This window comes from Chelonoidis abingdonii, chromosome 1 (genome assembly GCF_003597395.2).
Source record: "Chelonoidis abingdonii isolate Lonesome George chromosome 1, CheloAbing_2.0, whole genome shotgun sequence".
NCBI lineage: Eukaryota > Metazoa > Chordata > Testudines > Testudinidae > Chelonoidis > Chelonoidis abingdonii.
Genome location: NC_133769.1, coordinates 310,085,247 through 310,111,444, shown reverse-complemented (window position 1 = coordinate 310,111,444; position 26,198 = coordinate 310,085,247). Strand labels below are relative to the sequence as shown.

At 41.6% G+C, this 26,198-nt stretch overlaps 1 protein-coding gene across 1 annotated transcript; it reads right to left on the bottom strand.

Moving 5' to 3' along the window:
* Positions 1–1,082: 1,082 nt before the first annotated feature.
* TNFSF11 (TNF superfamily member 11) lies at positions 1,083–25,325 on the bottom strand. The gene is made up of 5 exons (XM_032768577.2): positions 25,048–25,325; positions 17,808–17,975; positions 9,410–9,458; positions 9,232–9,330; positions 1,083–2,906 (listed from the first exon to the last, which is right to left on the bottom strand). Exons 1-5 carry the CDS (start codon positions 25,273–25,275, stop codon positions 2,485–2,487), a joined length of 966 nt encoding a protein of 321 aa, XP_032624468.1. The 5' UTR covers positions 25,276–25,325; the 3' UTR covers positions 1,083–2,484.
* Between the last annotated feature and the right edge of the window lie 873 nt (positions 25,326–26,198).

Below are 26,198 nucleotides of genomic sequence, written 5' to 3'. Positions count from 1 at the left end.
GAGAAAGAGAAGGACTGAGGGATCCGCTGCCAAAGACCCGGACATGACAACTCAATAGTAGATGGAGTGCCGCCCCTTTGTATTGGCTGCCCCAAGCACCTGCTTCCTTAGCTAGTGCCTGGAGCCAGCTCTGGCAGAGTTCCAGCTCTGACTCAGCTTCAGCCTGTGCAGGCCATTGAAAAGCATCTAGCAATCCAGATTTGGCCCACAGCCCACTTATTAACTACCCCTGCCCTGTGCTATTACCTACTAGGGAACTCCTCCTTACTCATTACGGACCACACCCTTCTCCATAGAGTTTAGTCAGCTGAGGACACCAACACCCAGATCATGAGAATGTACCTCACTCTGCAGCCTTACTGCCACCACCTGGGAAAGGCACATGCAAATGCCCATTTTTTCCCCCCTCAGAATAGAGAAGGAAGATCCACTGCTGGGTCCTAGCCTGAGAGGGAGGGTGTGTGATGGTGAATGAAGGGTTAATGAGCAGCTCTAAGCCTGAAGGACTTGCCTAGCTGTATATGTTGAGCAAATGCCTCACAGTGGAGGCTGAGCTCAAAAGAGCAGCTCAGCTCAGCCTCTAGGCAGACAGAGCAGTTGTGCTAAAAGCTCCAGCAGACACGCTGCTGGGGCTAAATGTGGCCAGGACCAGACCCCACCACCAGGCCACCACAGGCCCTTCACCCATCGCGGATAGGAATGATGGGCCATAGCTGATTGATTGCTCTCCAGAGGGCTTTCCTCTGAGGGGATGTCAGGGAAATCCAGATGCAGACCAGTGGCACTAATGGAGGAACCGAAGCCACAGTAGGAAGTGACTCAGGGAGCAGACAGAGGAGTGCCTGCCCCCTAGAGGCACTCTTGAACTATTACTCACAGCGCCCTGGGTCAGAACCCAGTGAAGCAGGGAGGGCTTGGGTTCCTCTGCACCTAGGCACTGCCACTTGCCAGGTTCAGACTTCAATCACTCACAGAAGCACAAAAATGAAAAAAAAAAGGAGGAAAAAAATAAGCCACAGTTTTCTTTAGAAATGTATTTTGTAACAAAATATTAACATTCAAAAGAAATGTTTATTGTACAATATAAAATAATTGCTACTGAATTCAGCTTGGTTGCTTCAGTAAATAAACCTCTGAGGAAGTGTAAAAACATGTTTGGTATTGTACAGAAATTCTACTACAGGATTTACAATTTGTGTAGGAAAAATGCATGTTCAATAATTACATAAATACTCTTGACATATTTCTATGTCCCATTATGTACTCTTTTAACCTTCCCAGTTTGAAAGGGATCTGATGACCAACCTTCTGGTCTAATTATTCATGAGAGTTTGATTTTCTATAACACTGAAAAGTTTAACAGAAATCTATTAAGTTAAAAGGTAAGAATATATTACATTTGCTAATTGCAAACAATCTTTTAGCTGCAATTTTTCCCATTGGGATTAACAAAGTGCACCAGTTAAACATACATTAAAAACAGTTTAAAAACATTAAATATACAACAGCAAGAGATTTTAAATATTTTGTATCAAACACTATACGACAAATATAATTTACAAATTTTTTGCACAAAACATTACATCTGAACTATAACTTTAGATATTACAGACTATAAAAATACATATTTTGCCTCTTAAAAAGTATTTGCAGATTCTGGGACAATGTAACAGTTCAAAGGAATTTAACACTTCAGATTTCTTCATATGTTATTGGATGTGCAATAATAATTAATCAGACTTGCAACTGGTCTTCTAAAACTGCAAGTAAACTGTAAAGTCAGATCCCCTGAAAGAGCCCTTTCTAAATAATCCAAATGTAGTACCTGATTAGCTACAACACATATGGTGTGAACCAGGAGTCATTCCTGTAAGGACTGACCACTAGCCCCAATTCAGCGAAAAGCAAGCAAGCACATGCTTCTCTTTAAGTACCTGCATAGCCCCACTTGCTTACATCGGACTAGTTACATACTTAAGTTTATTACAAACTCAATTACTTTGCTAGATCAGGGCCAGAGCACTCATCACCTTGTAAGACTGAGCCCCTAATGAATTCTCTGGCCACATTCTGCCCTGTCCCATATTTACACTGAAGTCAACAGGGTAACAGCATGTCAATCAGGATGGAATTTAGAACTAGCAGTTCAAAGACACAAGAACATCAGGCCTGATTCGGATTTCAGTTACGTCAGTGTAAAAATCAGTGGAGCCGGTGGAGTTACACAGGTATGAAACTGATGTAAGATCAGAATCAGGCCCATTGTGTAATTTTACCCTAATGTGTTTTTCTGGGGATCTCTGAAGCAATCCTAGGGCAAAATTCAACCCGAAGAGTTATATTCTGCCTACAGTTACTGCAACTGGACCCTAAAGATTTTTTCCCCCCAATCATGTCTCCCAGTAGTCTCTGGCCCAGCTATATAACCATCAAACTTAAAAAAGTCCTAAAAAATACATATTAATTTACAGGCAATATCCAGACTCAGTCTATATCCCTTACTTTAAATGCCCCAAAATAAGTTGCTTCTTGAGATGAATCCAGTAATGAAGGGTTTGATACCTGGATACTTATTATTTCCCCAGACTTTAGTTTAAAAAATCCTCCTATGTTTACAGAATAAAAATGAAATTCTGAATTTCCTGACCAATATTTGGTGCTTCCTCCCTTCATGAGGACATCAGAGCGTCTTATTTTAAGGTTTGTTTTACTCATATACACCATCAGCTGAAGCCCTCTTCTGCTTAGGTCTCCTGAAGTTTCATGGTGTCTAAAACAAATGTTGGCATACAGGTAGTAAAACCCATCTTGATTGGCTATTAGTTTTCCATCACGGAAGGTCATATTCGATAAGTGTGCCTGGCCTCTGTCATGATGCCAGGATGTAAGGTTCACTTTGTGTGTGCCTAGGGAAAAAGGGTTTAGCAGAATGTTATTTCTGTTCACAAACATTTTCCACGAAGTTAAAAGAGATACCTTGGCTGGACTTTTAGTGTCAATAACAAAGGTAGCTATATAAGCTAAGGTAAAGGGTAAAAGTGAAGGGGAGAGAGACGCTGTAGCCAAAAGGCTAAGATAAGGTCAAATAAGTCTCAGGCTTTAGGATATAAGCCAATTGCCACAAAGGACAAGAAGTAGTTTCCTCTTCCCTTGTGAATACAACTAACTAGCTGTTTCTACCCACCCTTACTCTGGAGCATTAGCTATTAGCATGAATCACAATAGGAGGTTTGTTTCACCAATAATCAGATCTTGGCAAATCCTATATGGAATCAATTGCTAAAAACTGTCCAAACTGAAAAACATGATTATTTAACATACTTCAGAGTGGATTTTGCACTGGCCAAGGAAAAACATTGGCTCTCCTTAACTATTTATTCTTAACTATAAATTAAATAAATACTAACCAAAGCATTTATCTGATATAATCAGGGTAACTACTGTCTTGATAATTAATCAGGACTTTTACCAAGTACTGCTCTCCATCACCACAAATTGTTTCAGTATTACTCACCACCAACCCAAGTGTGTACTCATTTCAAGACTGACTCACTCAGCATTTCTACAGTACTCCACTCCTTTATCTCTCTCCTTGTCATCTGTTGATTCCACCTCCAACTCCACTCTTCTGTACCCACTCCCACAGTGGCTGTCTCACCAAATGGTAACCTTGTCTTCTCTCATCTCCATGTCCTCCCCCCTACCTTTTCCTGTTCTCACACTGCAAAGCACCTCAGAAAAAAGTCCACAATGACTTCGTACTTTCAGGTACAAAGTTTCTCCCTCCTTCACCTATGTCTTTTACCTTACTAAACAAATCTACTTCTTAAGACTCCTACATCTGCAGCCCCCTTGACTAATAATTTCCCTGTCTCTCCTCAGCTGAGATTCTCAAAATATCCTGAAAGCCAAAACAGATGTGCTCTGAACAAAGCCATCTTTCTGCCTCTCCCAGTCTTCCTCCTAATTTCAGAGAGATTTCTTGTAGTATTCAAACTAATCCCAAATCCTGACTTTTCTTGCTCCATGCCATATCTTCTTCCTCACCCTTATGGTCAACCTCTCCCTAACCTAGGACCCTTTTCTTCAGCTTTTTTTTGGACCAGTAGTACTACCCATCTCTCTCAATCCTTTGTCTCCAAACTTCTAGAACAAGAGTGGCCAAACCACAGCTCACAAGCTGCATGTGACTCTGTTACAGTTAAAGTGTGGCTTATGGAGCCCCACAGTCCCCCTTTTTCTCTACCTACCAGACTGAGGGGAACTTGGGACTTCTGCCCTGTGATGGGGCTAGAGACTCCTGCCAGAGACAACTGGTGCCTACTGAGAGTGGGGGGGGCCTCCCCAATTTAAAGGTCCCTGGCAACAGCTTGAGTCATGCCCACCAGGTATGCGCCCCCCATTACCTTCAGTGGCCCCACCTCAGTTCCCAGGTGATAGTTCCCCAGGGAAAAGTAGCGGCAAACAGTGGAGAGCTGCAGAGAGGGGTCACTGCTTTAGCTCCATGGGGAAAGGCAGCAGCAACTCTCCGTGCAGCTCCCAGCTGTTAGCCACTGCCTCTCCCCAGGGCTGCAGCTTCCAGCCTACCAGCTGCTGCAGCAGCCATGCAGGGAGAGGGCCCATCAGCACCATGTAATGGAGTGGGTCCAGCAAACTCTAGCAAAAATGGAGGGGGATGTGACCCCCATGTGCCCCAAGTCACCTCTGGTTTCTACCCAGCAGGGAGGGGAGTCTCATGGCTTCAGCCCCGCATGATATGACTGCTAGGGCTCAGGGCTTCAGCAGGAGTGGGGCCGAAGCCCTGAGCCAGTGCAGGCACCTCCCAGGGGGCTGAAGCCCTGACCCCCACTCCCTGCAGGACTGAAACCCCAAGCCCTGGCAATTGTATGTGGCTCAGAGGGACAGTAAGTTTGGCCACCTGGTCCTAGGATGTGCTTTTCCACATACAGTCTCAACTTTCTTTCCTCCAACTCCCCTAAAGTCTGCTTGCCATCTCTCCACTCCATTAAAGTCACTATAAAGTCACCAATGGCCTCTTCCTGGCCAAGTGTATGGTCCTCTTGTCAAAATCAGCTGAGAGATTGAGAAGAACAGACATTGTCAATGACTCCCAGCCACCTCTGCTTGCTGCTCTACCAGACCTGCCTAACTTTATGCTAATCTATTTCTCCTACCAATCCAGATAGGTGGAAGAGCAAATACTATATCTGTGTAACACACACTGCATGGCCTGGCAGTAAACTTCTGTATGCAATTCAAGGTGCTGTATGCAACTCACCAATTAACAGATGGTGAGCTCCTTGGTGGAGGGATTTTTTGATTTTAAAAAAGCCATGCATATTTATGACACTGAATTAAAAAAAAATGCTTACCACTCACAAAGCCCTCCTGTCCTGCCAACCAGCTGTCTCCGATGCCCTCTCCCTCTGACCCACTAGTGTCCCATACGAACACAGGCAACTGTCCTAAAGGTGAGGTTCACAGGAACCATTCTTCAAACCAGAGCCCTATTAGTGGTACTGCAGTAGCACCAGGAGGCCACAGTAAGGCTCCTTCGTTTGCACAGTGCCTAGTACACGTAGCTAAAGACGACAGTCCCTGCCCAGAAAAGCTTATCTTGGTCAATACGATGCAACAGGTGAAACAAAAATAGGTGGAGGGAGGGAAAGAAATATAAACATGTTTTTATGTCAGCTATGTGTTCACTTGCCTAATTTATCAGCTGGTAATGTGTGTCAAATCACATAGGAGGGGGGAGAGATTTTCTCTTTGCCAATGGAATTCACTACTATTGGAAATACACAAACCTAAGATTGGGCCTATTCATAAACTAGTGTAAGATGCACCTCTTTGTCCTGGCTTATCAATTCTCTTATTTGGTTTACTAGTCTTCATCAATGCATTCTAACATTGTGGAGTGGAGGTGGAGGACATGGGATATTAGCTCCTTGTACATAAAGTGTCTACCACGTAAACTCAGCCAGATTATGGAGTTGGGAACCATATGAATGTTTGTAATAAATAGACAACAGTATCTGAAAACTAAGTCTGGAAAGTTCAGTAGTAGGTTCCCCATCTCCCCTGCATGACAGCTTCATATTTCTTCCAGATTTAATTTATTGGGCACCACACATTTCACAAAAACAGGCAATAAAAAGTAAATGTGGTTTTAGCTTGAGATAAAGGCAAACAAAAAAGAAATCAACATAACAGTGCATTTTTGCTATAGCAAAACAATGTGTATTGTACTTGAGGTACATAAAACAAACAAGTGGGAAAATACTCCCAATACTTATGTAACAGAAAAGCCTTTATATACAAAATTATTTGCTTATAGGCTTAACTCAAAGCTTGAATGAATTCAAGACTATAGGGTATGGCTTAGTCACAGTAGACTTGATGGTGATTCATACATCATTCTAGCTCTGTAATAACTGTACAGGAACAAGATCCTTATATTTCTAGGTGGTCAAATTCGTGGAGCTCTCAGGCCAAGAGTTTCAAGAGGGCTTGAATTCTGGGGTCCTCAATCTGAGATACCTTTAAAAAGGTCCAGTTTAAGAGGGTGAGTATTCAGCACTTTGTGAAAATTAAGCCCTTTTAAGTTCTCATATTGGGGACCCACAAACTAAGGCACCCAAAATCCTTGCTCCCCCATTCCTCCCATGGAGGCTGATATACTTGGGAATCAAACAGGATACAATGGAAGGTGTAAAACTGCATAATTTAGGGGTGTTAGAAGAGGTGATCAAGGTAATAAATTATTCCAAAGTGGTTATAGGTAAACATTGGTTGTTTAAATTGTGTGTAAACTGGAAGATTCTGGGTATGGCTTTTGTGCATACCTGGAAGCTGCCACCTTAACAGTAAGGAACCTCAATGCTTTGTGAGGGTAATTAAAAAATGAGGGAATAGTTGTTAGCATGGAAGGAATTTTTGGAATAGTTTTAAGGGGTATCATTTTGGTGATCCTACTGGATGCTAGGTTCCCATTTACAAATACAATGAGATGTGCCAGATGTAGCTGGACTTAAAATATATGATTGAAGGACTTGGTGTGCCCAAAGATGGCCTCAGGAGAGGTTAGAAAGAAGTATACTGAGAGATCTCTTGTTTTTGGACTTTCTTCCGGTATTGGTGGCAGTCACCATTGGGATGAAGAATGTAGTAACCAATAGGTTCATTTGTGGTGGGACAACCTGGCAGTGGGTTCACTGCATTAACAGAGCCTGCAAAGTTGCCATGGGCAATGCAGCTAAAAACATCTGTGCTGTGTTGAAAAATATTCTGATGTTCAACAAAGAACATGTTACTAGTATTGACAATAGTATGGATTCAGGGAGCTAGCACCATTCACTAAAGACCAATTGCCAGAGATTTATTTTTTTCTAGAGCCATGGCTCCTAACACTGCTAGGACTGACAGAAAACTCCATTGCCTCACTGACATTTAGCATCCGTTTCAGGTGACTCGATATACAGAGTCATTAGTACACAGACCGGCAGCATCCACCACATCAGGTAACCTCTCCGGCCTGTCATTTCATTGCAGGCTGGTGAGATTTGCTGATCTGTTAGAGGATTCTTGATGAAGAAGCTCTAGGAAGGCTGGTCCAAATGTGAAGGATGCATAGAAGATGCCAGGCAACAGACAACTATACAGATCTTTTAGGTCAATTGAGGCTTTGCCTCCAGAGTATGTTCGTGGTGGGGAAGGGGCATTGCTCTAAGCATTGGTAGCATTTAGTGTGGGTGAGGTCATGTCTGGGAAACCAAGGGACAGTTCCAGACATTAACTGGATTGGCAGAGGGGCAGGTGAAATAAGGGTCGAAGGCTGAACAAGCAGAAGTGGGGAGCCATAACAGAGCTAAAAGAATGCCCAGTTGAACAAGTATGGCCAATGAAAGCCATAGGAACATTTCTGGCCCTGCACAAGAGCCAGATGTTGTATTGCACATGGCAATGGCAGCTATCCAACCAGATATCCATTTGCTGCAATACTGAGAAAGTTATTAGTCTGTGTGTAAGGCGCAGACCAGAAAAATTTGGCATGCATTCATTTATGACCAGTGCAGCAACATCTGAGGCATTTGATTATCTGAAGGGTCCGGGTGGCTGGACTCTTGTGATTGGAATGTTCTAGCCTATGCCTGCCCTACAATGGGAACAAGGGCAGATGTCTGGATTTGCAGATACCTGAGCTCACAAGAGGGAAAGAAAACAGTAGGTAAGTCACAGACGGGTTTTCAGGGCAGAGTTGTCTGTCTGATTATTTAGGAGGAGCAGCATGTTGTAGGCCAAGCACATGCCTCTTCTGTGCTCCCTGATGGGCAAATCACATTTATGTCTTGAATATTCACTGAAGGGAAAATGATATTGGGTTTTAGATGGGGGTGGATTTGAGACTCAGGAGTTAACAGGATCATCAGCCAGAGTACCCAGCTGTTGCTGGTCATCAACCATGGTTGTACTGAAATGTTCACAAGGTGGGTATGACTGAAGCAATCAACCCTGCTTCTGTGGATTGGGCCTGGAAAAGCATGAACCAAATGATTGGAGTCTTTGTGAACACTGATGTCACCAAGATCACACGCAAAAGATTCAGGGGTGGCATTCCTGAGCATTACAGGAAAAATGGGCATGTTTATCAGACGCAGGGACTGATGTGGTTGGGAGAACTTACAGACTGGACTGATGGAAGGCAGATACCCAGCAGTGTTGTGCGGGCAAGCTATCTGCTGGCACCACCATATCTGAGGTCTAGTGCAAGTGAGAAGCTCAAAGAGACAGGTTCCCTGGAGTAAGCATAATAGCCAGAATGGTGGCCCCAATTAGCCTGGAAGAAGAAGAGGAGACCTTAAGGCTTCACAGACTGAGGTGCCCTTCATGTGTACCCTCAATCCCCCTTGAGGGGAAAAGCAAGAAAATCCAAAGGAATGCTGAGTCCTAAGGATTAGAATCAAACCTAGATATTGGCACAGAGGCCATTTAGCATCACACTGCACTCCAATGTCTGGTATTTGGGTGTGGGGGATAAGACCTCCATTCAAGTTAACAAAATTACAGCCTTCCAGTTTAAAATCCATCCCTGTGTTTGTATTTCATTCTCCTGCTAGTCCTGATCATCATCCACTTTTGAAAGTCTTTGTCCCAGGGCTTTATGTATTGTTCTAAATTGTGTAATGCAGCCAAAATGTTCTTACAGAAATATTTGATTAAAAGTGAACTTACCAGCTGGAATATTTTTATCATCAATAATGAGATGTGCAAAGGGCTGTTTCTCAGGCTTGCTTCTCTTGGACAAATCAAACCATGGTGCTTCCATTATAGCTAGAGATAAAAAGTTATATTAACTCAAAAGAAACAAATTTAGTAAGATTTCAAATACTTATGATAAGTCACTTGTTACCTTTTCCTGATCTTGGTGGCTCTCTTCCAGCAATGATGCGCTGTATCTCCTAAAATGAAAGAGAGCTATTACTCTATACTGTCATGTCCCCAATAAGGTACTGTACTGGAGATGATTTATTAGATCACATTACATAATGTTGAAATTATTTTTCATCACTGTGTATTCAGGTGTCTGGAATATATGTTTCCAACCGTCCAGATGTAAAATGTGACTACAAGAGTCAATTTACAAGAATCAACTCCTTTCTATAATGGGGGCACTATGTCGAATACTTCCAAAAAAAGAAAAACAGGAATGATGGTGTTTATAATTACTTCACAATATCTTTGACTATACAATTATCAGGGGTACTGTCTGAAAACTGAAGATCATGCTGAAAGGATGGCTACAGCCTTTTATTGTCACTGTGCTTAGAGTAAATGCATTTCTGTAAGTGTAAATGGTCAGAACAACCAAGTATTGAGCAAAGTAAATTAAATGTCACACTGAACATTGTGCAATATGGAGTAATTTAGGTACCTGGGGTCAGACTGTGCCATACAGGGGCAGCACGCAGTCACATTCACAAGAATTCAGGGAGGCTGAGCATGCTGACTGCATCACCCTTTATGGGTGCTTAGGAGGCTGCAGAGAGTTCTCTCCTTCCAGGGCCGGCTCTAGCCATTTCGCTGCCCCAAGCATGGCGGCACGCCACGGGGGGCGCTCTGCCGCTCACTGGTCCCGCGGCTCCGGTGGATCTCCCACAGACGTGGCTGCAGAGGGTCCGCTGATCCCGCAGCTTCAGTGGACCTCCCACAGGCATGCCCGCGGAGGGTCCGCCGGAGCCACGGGACCAGCGGACCCTCCGCAGGCATGCCTGCGGGAGGTCCACTGGAGCCACCTGCCGTCCTCCCGGCAACTGGCAGAGTGCCCCCGTGGCATGCTGCCCCAAGCACGCGCTTGGCATGCTGGGGCCTGGAGCCAGTCCTGTCTCCTTCACAATCAGCCATTTACATGGGCTGCTGCAAAAGGACAATGATGCTTCTTCCTTTGGGATGGGGCTTGTGCCCTAGAGATATCAGCAGGCAGCTGTCCCTGCACACAAATGAGTGAAGGGATTGCAAGTGTACCTGGCCTTTTGTAGAGTATGCAAGAATGAGATGGGTAAGGCACCTTGCACATTCATATAAGGCCCAAGCACAACCTGGACAAGTGTTCATTAAAATTTTAAGTGAATTTCAATGTTAATGGAAATAAGCTATGTATTGGCCAGAGCCAGGCATAGCACAACCAAGAGATATTTAAGCTGCCACATATGCACCTCTGCTCCTGAACAGTCACTCCCCAACATTCCAGTCCTGATCTATTTCCATCTGGATCTTCTTCGCAAGTAGATACTGAAATTGTAACTTTAATGAGTGGAAGTAGTGTTTTGTGGGTAAGCCATAAAACTGGGACTCAGGAGTTCCAGATAAAGTTCCCAGCTCTGCCCCAGACTTCGCAAACTTGGGCAAGTCAAACTCACAGTGCCTCAGCTCCCCAGCTAAAATTTTCCTTCTCCTACCGTATGTCTTGTGTAATTATGTGGCACGCTCTTTGGGGCAGAGATTGTCATACTGGTTTTGTACAATGCCTAGCCCAAAGGAACTCCAACCTTAGTTGGCCTCCAGATAGTATGATAATACAAATAAACGATAATCAGAGGTTTTATGATGTGGACATCATAATCAATCCCTCATCTCAGATTTTTCAATGTGTCCCTGTTTTATGTATGTTTATCCTTTAGTCTAAATTCTTTGGGACAGGGACTATCAAAATAATTTTGTAATGCATTATTACTTCTTTTACTGTTTGTTCTCTTCCAACTCTCAATAGCATTTGCAACAGATCTCCTAGATATTCATCTAAATTTGCAATAATCTATTGTATTCTGAATTACTGCCATCTTGTGGAGTTTGATATGTAACACCCATTCTAAATATCAAGGAAATGTGGTTACAAAGTTACATAAAAGCAACAATTAAATGAAGGTGCTCCGTGTGTGTAGGTATCTGCTGAAAGGGGAAAGTGAGCATAATTCAGTAGGTGTCTAAATGCTAAACCAAAATGGAAAGCCACAGCAGCATGAAAGTCATAGTATGACTATCAAAAGTATGACTATCAAAGTAAAGTAGCTGTGCTGAAATGATGATGAGTTTATAGATAAGATACTTTCTGCTGTACAGCTGAGCAAAGAAGCAGATGAATTTTATTTTTGTTGAAGTTGCAAAGTATTCCCTCCCTAATGTTGGTGGGAAAGTTGTAATTCAGCCCCCTTCCCCTCACTGGTTCTTCTGCTTTCATGCCAGTTATTAGAATATGTGGGTCAGCAGAAGCTGTGGTTTAGTCACATAGAAGACTGGACGCAAGCAAAGATCTACTGTGGCAATATGAACTACAGCACCAACCTCTTATCCACCCACACAGACTGTTACCTCACTTGAAGGGGTAAGAGTAACAACAGTGGGCATTGAATATTCCCTTGCTCCAATAGCTACAAGGTTCCTGAAGAGGACATGCCACCATGAGAGGACAGATCTAGAGAGCATAATGATGGACAGGCCCTCTGCGAGGATGTCCTTTATTTCAGAGCAACCATGAGATTAGTACCCTTTGGTTCCAGCCCCCGACCCCNCCCTGGCCAGCCCCCATCCTCCTTCTCTAGAGGGGATAATCACTTCTTTATTGTGTTGCTTCAGAGCCATGGAAGTATTTGCTTGGTAATTTAGTCCTAGATTTGTTTGTTTGAAGGGATTAGTTAACTGTTCAGTTGATTAAGAAGTATATTTACTGCAAATTACATCTTCTTGAGAGACCATACAAAGACTAATTTCGTTCACTGTACAGCGAACTATAGTAAAGCACTCATGAAGCTGCACTCTGCTACAATGCCAGCAGTGGCTTCAGGGGTATCTGACACGGGAGACTAGTCACTTTTTGGCACAATGCCAGGCAGGGATCATCTACCCCAGTGATACTCAGTGTGGTTCATGAGCTGCAAGTGGCTCTTTAACGTGTCTCCTGTGAATTTTTGGAGCACATGGTATTAAATCACAGTGTTTTAATAATTAACCAATCTAAGTTAACAACCAATCAGTGTGCTTCTACTATATTAGCCAAGTGCAGTTAATAAAATACTTGGTCATTTTGCTGTGTGAGACTGATAGAGATAATAAAAATAAATATTTCCTGTCATACTGTTTAAATATGACTATATAGTACTACAGTAAATGAAAGGATGAATTCTCACAACTGTGGGTCCTTTGGGTAACGCTGATCTCCAATTTGGCTCCTGAACCACTGAGATCTGAGTATCACTGATGTACTCTGTTAGAGATGTATTCCCTTTATGATTCTACCTCAGCAACATTTACAGCAAACTGAGTACAATTAGCATTTGCACAAAGCAGGAATAGAACACAGCTAACGCCCCAAATTACTCCCACTTCTAGGTTAATTTTCAGGTCACTGTTACATATTTCAGTCTTACTCTGTATACTTAAACCCAGATACAAGCAATGTCCAGATCCTAATAGTTTATTATAATTGCCTTCTCAAAATGTCATTTCCTTTTAAAACTACAATGGACCATATTTTGAATTTTGCAGGCAGTTACAATCACCTGCTCAAACTTTCTAAGGCCCTGATCCTTCAAACGCTGACACGTCTACATTTTCAATGGGCCTACTCACAGTAGTAAAATTAAGCATGTGCATGTTTTTAGGATTGGACTTACTTACTATAATCACATAGCAACCACCACAGTGATAGGCCAGAAATTCAGCTTAGACTGCTCTACAGCATGTTTTAAATTGCGCCCAAAATCTTCAGTGCTAACCAGGTAAGCATTTCAAACCCAAAAGAATCTGTAGTTTAATGAATTTAACACAAGATGCATTTACAAAGGTCTTATTTTCATAAAAACAGAAAAAAGCCTTTGCTGAGACTATCCTGGTATACTATGAATTTTTTTTTTTTACACTTTATTTTATTTATTAAACAGAACCTCTTTTTCAGTAAAGATCCCCTTAGGTTTTCACACAGCCCAGCAGAAAATCATCACAACAAAACAGCAATTTTAGCATTTATAAAAGCAAGCTGTTTTAAGGGGTTTACATCAGATTGCTGGTCTAACATTTCACAAGGGTAGGGTGTTTTATATTCCTGGAGAGCTGAGAATTCTACTTTCCAAAAGGATGCAACACTTTACCTCCAGTAGATAGCTAGATATCAGACCTAAAATTACAATGAGTAAAACTTTCAAAAGCACCTAACTGACATAGGAGCCTAAGTCTAATTGTACTTACGAACATTTGCATCTAATATTACTATTTATAGAAAAGCTATTTTTTTTTATTAATTTATGAATTCTAGAGCTTAGTATAATTTTATTCTCCTAGGCTTTGTGCAATTTCCCTTCCCACAGTCTCAAACAAAGGGATGTAAATGTTTGAAAAAGCCTCCAGGCTTTTGAAACCTAAGTGGATCCTTTTGACATTCAGATATATTATAGGGATTAATATCTTTAATGCTACTACCTCTGTCTTCCTGGTATCAATTCATTTTAAATGAACATTCTGATCATCTTGCAGGAAATTCAGCAGTTTGAAGAATTCTCCAGAAGTTGCATTAAAGACACCAATCCTGTAACTCTTAATATGCGTGTGCCCAGCACCTGTTACAGAAGAGGCTGCAGAATCAGGATCACAAATACTGGACAACTTGTAACTCTGAAACCTTGCCTCTGAAGCACTTTGTTAATAACCACATGTGCTTAGAATGTTTGTTAAGCATATAAAAGTCTTTGTAAGGGCCATCCTGGAGGTCTAGCAGCGAAGTGTTTTGTTGCCATGTGGGAGACTAGTTTAGGCCTGAAGCAGCCAGTGTCCAGGAGCACTGCCAAAAAAGTGTTACTTCATGGATTGACCCCAGCTATGTGTTTGTCGTTCTCTCTTTACTGCCAGACTTATGGTAGATTTTATAAAAAGTGTGGTCAGTGTATTGGACTGCCAAAGGACATTTAGGGTTACATGAAAGAAAAAATGCAGCCAAGCCATGCAACCACAAACAAGAAAATTATATTACTTGTCTACCTAAAGCTAAGAGATCACGTTCTGATCTCAGCTACAACAGTGTAAATTTAAAATAACTCCACTGACGACAACAAAGTTACTCCAGATGTGCACAGGTACTTGAGATCAGAATCTGGTCCGTGATGAGGAAACACCACACTAAGGGTGAACAGCTCCGTAATACACTGATGCCTGTAAAAGAATAGTAGTTTAAATGCCCTGAACATGCTGCTCTCTAGGCAACAGTTCCATCACCCAAGAATGTGTCAAGTAATACTGGCATAAATATTAGATTAAGTTAGAAGATGTTTTAATGAGTATTTTTTAGAGGGCCAATGTTTTGGGCCCCATCTTGCAATGGAACTCCCAATGACTTTAGTGGGAGCACTGAAATACTTTCAGATTAGTCACTGTTGTAGAAGTAAACACTAATCTATACATATGTAAGGAACATATACAGATACATACCAGTGCACCAAAAAAACTAGAAAATGCAGCCTGCTACACAGAACATGAAACTGATTAGTCTATTTTCATTGGCCATACTTAGTGAAGTACAAAATCATAAATGACAAGAAGTTAATTAGATTTTAAGGTGTTGCATTTCAGTAACTTACTGTATAATTAGTATTGCAAATATGGAAGTGTGGATTTAAAAAACATACATGGGATAATATTCTCTGATAGGAAACTGCATCTGGAGAACTTGGGAAAGCAACACTCTCCATCCATGCCCCCGGTATATCCCTTATACCAGGGACTAGAACCAACACAGATCCAGCCAATTTCCAGCAATTTTGCATTGTCAGAGCAGTGCAGATGGAGATGGTGCAAGCCACAGAATCCGACCCATGATTTTTACCTTGACATTGGCCCTTTAACATCTGGGATTTAGGCTCATTCAGCTGAAGAGATGTACCTGAGGCTAAGTTAGCATTTATTTCTTATTTTGACTTGCTTCTCTCAGTGTCAACATATAGGGCCAAATGAACTAGGATGGAGACCTGGTTACCCAGTGTCTCATATATATATATATTTTCTCTTTTACTGTGTTCAAATAAATTCAAAAGTGGATTATTTTGGCAAGAGAAATTTTGCTGTTCTCTAATGGCCATTTACCAAAATAATCATCCCTAGTCATTCAATCTCTAGTCAGGATGACAGGTCATGCAGCTTTCACTAAAGCCAATGCCTCTGTTGATCAACCAGCAGTGAATGACCAGCAGATAGTGCTTCCCATTCACTTACTGAAACTATACACTCCATCCACAGAGCTCCCTGGAAGAGTAATGCACTATATGCACACAAAATACATATATAAACACTTGCCATTAACTCCCTTTTTCCCCTCTAAAGTATATTGTGGATGATTTCAAGAACACCAACAGCTAAGTCCAAATTTTCTTGATAGTCTTTGAAGGAGACAGACTGAATGGAAGGAAGGGGCAAAATATCTGAAATCTTAGGAATGTACAGGAGTTCATATAACTGAGGGAGTTTGTACAATTATCCTCAGACAAAAGTAGTCTGTACCTTCAAGTAATCTGTGGTATAATTCATGGTGCAGATGAAGGCAGCAAAGAAGTAATGGACCAAAGGATTCTGACACATGAAACTATTATAAAACAAAGAAGTCAAGGATTTAACACTCTCAGTATTTAAATAAATTCTTTATTAGATGGCAATTAGGTTGAAATAGCACAAAATACTCATCTGAATGTGCTCAGAGATCAAAAGCATAAATTGCCCTTAGGAATCTGGGTGATCGTGACAGGTACACCAAATTTGTCCAGTTTCCCCTCTCCTCCACACCCTCATTATGGCTAATGACTTTATCTGACTAATTTCCCTGTAGGCCTTGTCAACCCTGGCACTTTACAGTGCTGTAACTTTCTCACTCAGAGGTGTGAAAAAAACCACCCCTGAGCACTGCAAGTTTCAGTGCTGTAACATGCCAGTATAGACAGCGCACCAGCTCTCGGATCCATGCGCTCAGCACTGGGAGCTGCGGCCCTCATGGAGGTGTTTAAAAAAAACAAAAAAAAACAAAGAGCGCCTGCAACTACACAAGCCACGTTAAAGTGCTGACTCAGCAGCGCTTTAACATTGCCAGTGAAGTCGTGCCCTTAGCATTTGAGAGAAGGCTGTAACTCTGAAATGCCAAGCAACAGCTACCTAGTTATCATGTTAATCAAGACTTCCTTATTACATTGTTCACACTCATTAACAAAGGATCTGCTAACAGGCATGTGTGCAACTCCACGTGTACAATGCAACTGTTGTAAAATTATATTAAAAAGGTATGTTGTCTAGTTTTAGCACCTTTCTACCAGATACATAGGCTTTGTCTACACTGGAAACTGAACAAAACTTCTGTTGTTGAGGTGTGAAAAAAACGCACCCCCGAACGTAGCAGCACAGCTGTGTCACTAAAAGGCACGTAGTGTAGACAACATATTTTCAGCTACCATAAAGTAAGAGGACTGCTATGCATCTTGCATTACTTCAAATTATCTTGTGTTTGTCTTCACTATCCCACTATCCTATTGCTATAAGATAATCCTGCACTCGGTAGGCCCAGTGGAGGAGCTGACACCACTGAGCAGAGTTCTCATTCTCCCTCAGGAGGAACAGTCTCCACACAATAGGAGCTGTTATCTCTCACACATGTGGGAGTCACATTCCTGGAATCCCACTCCATGCACAGAGGGCAAAGGGGGGAAAAAAGGAGAGATGCACCATTCCCTCCACAAGGAAATGAGAGTAGATGCCCTCCATCTAGTATTTTGCTTGCCCACTACCTTCCCTCTGCTTGAGAATCTTGTTTGGCAAAAAAATGTCACAGCCGACTCACCAGGGACACAATCAGGAAGACTGGAGGTAAAAAAAATAAAGATATTCTAGCTCTTTCAAAACCAAAATGCTGATAAATCTATACAAATACTGGGATAAATTACTACCATTTGGACAAGCCTGAGTGACAAACTGGCCAATCAACTAACCACAAACATTGTTTTTCCTCTTAGTGTGAATCCAAACTTTCCCCTCTTTAAACAAAATAAAAAGAGAAAAATGCTAGTCAAAGCACCATTAGTCTGCATACAGACATGGTGAACCACTACCAAGGGGCTCATGAACAAATGCAACAAAGTACCAAAGATTTACAGATTACAGTGCAACCACTAGTTCTATGTGAAATAATACTAAACAGGTTTTTTCCCCCCTAAAAACTTACCTCTCTCTCTCCAGGTTTTCAGAAGCTCACTTAAGTTTAAATATTAGTTAAATTCTCAGGGTGCACTGACCTTTTGCATAACTCCTTCCAAAGCCTGTTTTATTCTCCAGCATGATTCAGACATTAATTTTGTTTCCTGATTTTCCAGTGTTTTCTCTTGCAAATCTGTGCTTTCTTGAAGTCTTAAGAGTGCTGTGAAACAGCGAGTGTCTTCTTTTGTAATTCTGTTAGGGTCCATCTGAAATAGGTTTAAGAAATCCATAATTTAAGTTTGTCCAATAGACCTTAACTCTGTATAACCCAAAGTACACTTGTATGCCACTCAATGCAATGTCATATTAATCTTACCTCTTACTGTTATAAAATATATGCTTGTAGCAGAGTGGATCTCTGCTCCGGCCCTGAAGGGTTAAAAACAGCCCAGGAAAGGGGCTGGGGCTGGAGCAAGCAGCCTTTTGAGCTGGGCTGATTGGGGAAGTGGCTGCAGCTGGGGCCATGCCCCAAACTGAGCCACAGGCCCTTATAAAAGGGCAGGGAAGCCAAGGGCAGGAGTCTCTCTCTGCGTTCAGAGGGAGAAGGGCCTGGCTGCTGAGACAAGGTACCTAGGGTGAAGCAGGGCTGGGGAAGGCATCGGAGCCGGGGAGCTCCTGCCTGGAGAGCCCCAGGCTGTGGCCTAGCAGTAGGCTAGGGGGTACTGGGGTTGCAGGGTGCAACCCAGGGGTAGGCCAAGGCAGCAGGCCCAAACCCCTTTGCCGATGATGAGAGGCTAATACTGCAGTCTCCCCCAGGGCATGGGGCTAGCTAATGACTGGGCAGTTGCCAAGATCCTGAGGCAAAGTGGGGATGGGGGGGGTTCCCTGGGGAGGGGAAACCCCTAAGAGACAAAGGGTTACTGCCAGGGGGGCAGCACCCCATGTAAAAGGGGCACCGGGGTCCAGGGAGAGAGACAGGGCCAGAAGGCAGATCACTGGCCTGCAGAGGGCGCTCTGAGCTGCGTATTTGAGCTAATTCCCAAAGTGACCAGCAGGAGGCGCCACAGGGGTGAGCTTGCCCGGTTACAATGCTCAACACACAAAACTTCTATTCACACAAAATAAGTAAGTGGCAAACAAAGACATAGATGTGTTATATTGAAGTAAATCACACCAGATAAACTCATAAGGACTTTGAGATATAGTAGGAGCATGAAAAAATAGTTTCTTTTAATATGCAATATGCTTTGCTGTTAAGTGCTAGACTTTGTTATTTTAACTTACTCATCCTTTTTTTTCCCAAAATTTCCTAGGGATATATAGCTGTAGGACATGGGATAACAGGACAGAGTATTTCCATGAAATCTTGAAAGGGACTCTATACTTTGCCTGTGCAGCAAATGGAACAGAGATCATGAAAATTAATAAGTTTGGAATTAATCTGACAAATTATCAGTAAATTTGGAACTTGATCACATGAAGAATGATCTTGTGCCAACTGTAAACTCGCAGCAATTACATAAAAAATTAATCAAGCTTAGAAGATGCCAGTACATAGATCAGTATCTTTATGTCAAACAGCTTTAAAAGATGAACAAAATTTTGTAGTGGTAAAGTCAATTTTCTCTCTCTACTTGATATGTGACAAGGAAAAACTGCCTTCAACTCTGGACACCACACTACATGATATTTATTGACAAACTGAAGCAGTTCAGGACAGCACTGCAAAAATCATCAGTAGCTTTGAGGGATTTATAAGGAAAGATGTTAAATACATATAAGCATGGGTAGGTGATAACCAAGTGTGTGGAGAAAACGTAACAGTCTACAAATACTTGAAGGGTGAAAACCTTACGAAGGGAGAGGAATTACTGAGCATAGTACAAGGAGGTTTAACAACTGGACATGCAGTGAAATGAACAAAGAGAAAACTTAGCCAAGTATCAGGGAAAACATCTCAGACATACTGGTCTGTGGAACAGCCACCTGAGGGATGTGGTAGAAGCCCAATACTTGGAACTTTCAAACTCAGCTAGAAAACCCACCATAAAATGTACTATGGAGAATACTCCTACATTAGCAGAGGGATGGACTAAAGATTTAAAAAGTATTGTTAGGCTCTAACTTCTGTGATTGAATCAAATATGTTAAGATTTAGAACATGGATTAGAATCTATTGCCATCCAATTTGAAACAGCTCTTTTTCTACATTTTAAAGAGTGACTGGAACTTAAAATATTGTAAGCACTATGTCTTAGAGTTCAATCATAAAACCATTTATTTCACATACTGAAGAAAATAAAGCAGCCTTCTCTCAGGAGACCAAGCAAAAACAAATATGTATCATTTGGACTCAAGAAGACGGAACACAGGGCCATGCAAATGTAATGTGTGATCAATGGAAAGCATGTTAAAGTATTGAACTTAATGGAATACCAGAGGTAAGGTTAGCTGGATACAGAATTGCTAGCCAAAAACCCCAAATGAATTCCTTCATATGCATTCTAAAGCATGAGAATGAAAGATTCAAGCTAGCCTAAAACAAAAACAAAAACTTCTGACCAAGAGTGAATTTTAGAATAGTGATCACCATTTAAAAACAAACTGCAGTGAATAATAAATGTAGGCTGGAATTATCAAAGGGACCTGAGGGATCAGGGCTATTCATCAGGAGTTGAGTTTCTAACTCATGTAGCCCCCCTTGAAATTCTTATCTGCAATATAGTAACTTCAAGTATATGTTTACTTTTCAGTGGCAACCACTACTGCCAACAGGTTACTACTGCAGTTTTTAATGTAATCAAAATAAAAGCTTCTGAAAAAAAGCTGATATGGGTGTTGTAACACAAATACAGGAGATCAAACTTTGTAGGGGCCAGATCTGGTATACAGCAAGTCAAGTTCATCTGCAGCATAGCTTCATAGACATCAATAGGCAATAAATCATGTGCATCAAATGGAATGTTGCTTGAACAAGATCAACAGTGGATTGTATTAAACTATTTAGCTGGATTATCGCTAATTTAGTACCTTATTTACTAAATGCTATTGGACAATACCCTGGAGAAGATCTTTATGAATGTAGTTAGAAAGGTTGATGGGGATATGCTGAGAAATTTATGTGATTACTGATGGCTCTGAAAAGATGTGCAGGATTAGTTTAAATAATTCTGGTGAAGCTAGAAAATGATAGGGCTTCAGGGAGAACATTTGATTTGTGGTGGTCAGTTAGCCTAGTTGATTGCCACAGTCTTTCAAGGGATACTCACCCACCCACTGCCATTCTCATACGATTTTTATTGTTTTTGAAAGTTAGCTTGCTTGAGTAAAAAAATCTAAACAGAAGTTTATAGGAATCCACAATATTAATCAGAGGAACATTATAAAAGTTAGTACCAAATTCCCATAGCATCAAATAGACATTACACAGAGTTGGGGGAGAATGGAGGGGGAGATAAAGCTGCAAGCAAGAAATCATTGACAAGACTTTTTTTGGGAAAGGCACTGGGAATTAATCACACACATACAATCAAAATCAAATACCAAAATAGTTTCCAAGAAGTTTGTTGATATTCAGGTCAAAAGAATGCCACTACAATATTTTCAGTATTTTTTTCTATCCTGTTACATATTTTAACAGTTAGCTTGCCTTTTTTTTTTTAAACAAACACACGATCACTGCACTAGTTGAGGTTTTCATTAAGCTCTCCACAGTATCAAATTGTCACAATGTAGCATCTACAAACATGTATGAATAGTTCATACTTTTCCTTCTGATATACATTACCATGCATTTGTCATGACTAAATTTCACCTGCTAACATGTGGCCCATCATTCTAGTACATTATGCCCCACTGAAGTACCTCAGCCTTTTGCAGCTTTGATTAACCTACATAATATCTCACTGATAAAGTTTGTCACTCACTGAACTCCCCCTTCCCCCCCCACACACAGTCCAAAGGAATACATTTATTTAAAGAGCTGGTAAAAAATGGTTACATTTGTTTCACTAAAAATTTCAAGTTTTCTGGAAAAAAATGAAAACTTCATTTCGGACTCCTTCTCTCCCCTCTTCTAGTGGCCAAAAGGAAAAGAGGGGAAAGGTAGAGAAGGGGAAAGAAACAAAACCCAAAATATTTTCCATGAAAATTGGAAAAAGTTTTAGTTTTATAATTGAAACATCTTATTTTCAAAGATGTCAGTTTCATTGAAAAAAGTTTTAAATAAAATATTTCAATCTGCCCTTGCATGGAACCATCAACAACCTTTTGTCACATTGAAAACTGACCATTTATTCCTGCTGCTGTTCTGCCTTTTAACCAGCTTCCAATTTACCAAAGAACTTCGCCACTCACTTTATGACTACTTGCTTTCCCTAACAGCCTCTTCTGTGGCACTTTCAAAAATGCTTTTTGAAAGTTCAAATAACTTACACAAGCCAGTTCTCATTTATCCACTAGTTACTCACAGACTAGTAACAGAAATCTGAAAGACTTGGTATATGAAAAAAGCTTGTGAAATAGTCTTGTGTTAAAAGGAATATTTTTCCAAATATTCAGTAACGCCTTTCTAATCCACACTTGGTTAATCCACACACCACTAGTAGCTCAGCATCTTTGAGAAGAGTGCTCTGAAGATTCCTACTGCTAAGCTGCCATTACCTTAAAATACGCTAACAGGTGCATAAGTATACTATGAAGTACATCAGCATCATAAATAATCTAAAGCATGACTTGTCAAAAGTCATGCTCTAATTCACAGTGAAGTCAATGGATATCTTTTCATTGATCTCACGGAGTTGAATCAGGCTCTGCATGAGTAAGTACATTTTCTCAGGCAGCATAACTTCTGTTTCCCTTTCTGACTATATCAAAATTTCTGAAAATCTGGAATAGGTTACCATTCAATAGTCTGAATTAATGATGTTCTCTTGTATTTTATGTAAACTATTCTATTTCTCCATACAGAGGGAGATGACATTAAAAAATACTGAAGTTTCATTGTGTCTACAAACTGTAGAGAGAAATACTTTGTGAAAATCCAGTATCAAGTTGGGTCATTCAGATATTTTGGAACTAGTTCAGATTTACAAATAAAGGATTGAGTCCTTCATAAGTCAATAGGAGTTTCATATCAGTTAGAGGATCAGGCGCTAAATGTGGAATTATATTTATATTGCTGTTTTTACATTATGCAGACTAAACAATAATGTATATGCCATGGGAATAATTCTGCCCTTTGTTACACCTGTATAACCTCAGACTACTTCACATTGTTTACTTCAGAAACAGGGGGAAAGTCAAGGATTCTATATGACTAAATGTATTTTGTTTATTTTGACAAGTAAGTTTAGCTGCAATGACTTCATAGCATACTAATAACATACTATTGGGTGTTTTCTATAAGTTAAGATGTCTTAATGGAGATGTTTCAATGGGTTTATAATGGAGAGAATACTTTTCACCCTACAAGCTGAGTTACTGTATACATTAGTTTATTTCACTGCCAAGAAAACAGGTAATTCTAACCTACTTTACAATAAGTACCATAAATGAACTCTCACTCTGCTAAGGTATAGTCAATTAAGTATGTATAAGTTTGGAACAGGTCATACATATCTTTTAAAGGTAACTAAAACACAAAGCAGTTGGCAGTAATTGAAAATAGAAAGGAATGAATAAGTAGGTGCGAGTAACAAATACAAAAAATAATAATAAATTTGGAACTCTCACTTGTTTTATTTCAATCACTTATTAAAATGTGCATGCATTTGTACTGCATCCAATCTGTAGGTGGTCTAGATTTAGAGTACATTTTGTTGTTAATGTATTCTGTCTGTCCCGGGGTCCAAGAACAATTCTGTCTACCTAAAGTATGACCTGAAAGAAAAATAGATTTCCACTTCTTCACTGACTTCAAATGAAAAAAAAAAAAGAAAAAAAGCACCATTTCTATGAAGACAGACTACTGTTTGTACTATACATATAAAAAACGTCTTAACATCCTAATTAAAACTTATATCACCAGTTTTTGGACAGTAAAACTTGTATCAGATTCTACAGCATCTTTCGTTCATCTATTCTGAACTAGTAATCTCCTGTTTTTGCAAACGTGAAAGAGCCCAATCTTTTGTTTTACCCCTGAGAAAGAGCAAACGTCAGCCCCCCACTTCCTTTGAGAAAGTTCACAGAACCAGGCAAAAAAAAATACATAAGTGAATCCAACCAATGCAGTGTAATTTCCAAGAACAAAAAATAATCTCTAAAAGCTTAAACCACTAGAAAGCATAACACTGTAGCCTCACCCCTCCCATCCTATCTCTCTGCAGCTCAGATCTAATGTGCATAGCATTGCCCAATCGACAACCTTACTTTGCCATATTTTTGTGGCCTAGTAGGGCAGTCTAATTCTCCTCTCCTGGGAAATAAGCTAACAAGTTACAGAAGGTATCTTTTTGCCCGTGCCAGCCATTATACACCAAGTTCCACAGTGAAGAGCAGCAGCATCAAATTCACAAGGAAGGTAGTCTCTAAAGACAATCCTGGGACAATTCTTGTAAATTTTAATGCTAATAGACTTTGTTGGTTGGAAGTGCCAAGAGGTTTTAAACAAAGAAGTTTAGCTTACAAGCAGTTATTCTCCAAAGGGGAGCCAATGATAACAAATAAAATGCAGACTTCAGTCTAGAGACCCTATTTGTTCGGTGCAACTGGAAAACTACTATTTGTTAGGGTCATACCTACATACAAACCTAGTTTAGATTATTCCCTTTATTTTCTGAAATCTCATTTACCTGTATGTTTTGGATGTCTTGGAAACGGAGTCACCATCATATTATGATACCTATTTCCTAAACTTTCCCACCCCTGGGCAAAACTAAGCATGGAGGTGTAGCATACATGGACCAAGCATGGCAGATGGCCCCCTTTACTCAGTGGGGCTGTGGTAAGCAACAGAAGTGGGTAAAACTAACTTGTCCTGAACTAGACTCCCCAAGTGAGAAGTGAATAAAGTCAGTTTGCCCAGCTCACCCCCCAGGACACGACTCCCTGGACTGGAGCCCACCTTCTTCCAACCCCCTCAGATCAAGAGCACATGGAGAGCAAGGAAGTGTAAAGAAGCAGCCCGTGTCTCATAACCCAACCCCTGCAGTGAGCAGATCCCCCGGCCGCTGGATCGCACGAGCCCCTGGGTTACTCTGCAGACACTGGGGTCTCCTCCGCCCGAGAGGCACCCAGCACCCACGTCCTCCCCTCCCGCCTTCTGTGCCACAGGGCTGCTCAGCCACCCGCCTTGCCTCGACGCGGGGGTGCAAACAAGAGGCGCCGCGACGCTACCTGGGCTCTGAAGCAGAAGAATAACGCAACGCTGCAAATCACCTGCCCCAGCCCAAGCAGCACCAGCGGGACCAGTAGGGCCCTGGCAGAGGCTGGAGGCGGCGGCGGGTGCGGATGGGCCGGCGGCGCCGACTGCGGCTGCTGCTGCGAGCCCTCGTGGGGGGCGCTGCCGCCCAGCTCCTCGGAGCCGCGCAGGTACTTGGTGTAATCTCGGCTGGCGCGCCGCATGGCGCTTCGGCAATCTCCGGGCGGCGCGCGCAGGCTCCCAGGCTCGGCAGCGCCCAGCGCCTGGGGGCGCCGGCTCTTATAACCTGGGGCCGGGCTCCTCAGCCAATCAGGCGGCAGCCACGAGGCTCGTTCTGCCCCGCCCGCCTCTCTCTTAGCACCGACCCTGCCCGTTGGAGAAAGGTGCGCGCTGAAGCCTGCAGCCGTGTCACAGCGCCGGGCTGTAGCGGACCGCAGGTAGCTAGGCTGGCCACTGAGCGCAGCTCTACCACCAAAGCCCAGATCCAGCCCCTGGATCCTGGCCGGGCCTTCCAGGGTGGGGACTGGAGAAATAGGAAATCTGTTTAGCTGCCTTTCAACAAGTTACATCCCGACACCCCCCTCCTTGAAGCGCAACAGCACTTGTGAAACTTTGGCCGCAAACCCAGAAATCATGTCATTAAAATAGCTATCCTTGTCACCAAAAATTAAAATGACATCAGTGCATCCTCTTGCAAGAAAACTCCAAAATGTGTAATATGTGGCTGGATCTGGCTAATTTTTATCGTCAAACTCAAACTCTACTTTGCCATCTAAATTTAATACCTAGGCAGTTCCTCCTAGTCCACTGGAATATTGCAGATAATGGAAATCCTAATTTGTGCTGCTCACCAGGGATCCTTTCAGAAAGGATCAAATTTATTGGTTAATTTGCTATGCAAAATTATAAACTACTCCCTCCAAAACAATTCAGACATTTAAAGAGCATTCAGGCAGTATAACAATAAAATAAGAATGAACAAATAAAAACAATTTATAGTAGCTTTGGAGTCACTGAATACTGTAAAAGTTGTTGTAGACTTATTAGGTTGTTACACTTTTTATTATTAATGGAGTAGGTAAATGATACATATCAGAGAGAGAGTCTTGAAGCTCTATGAAAGTTT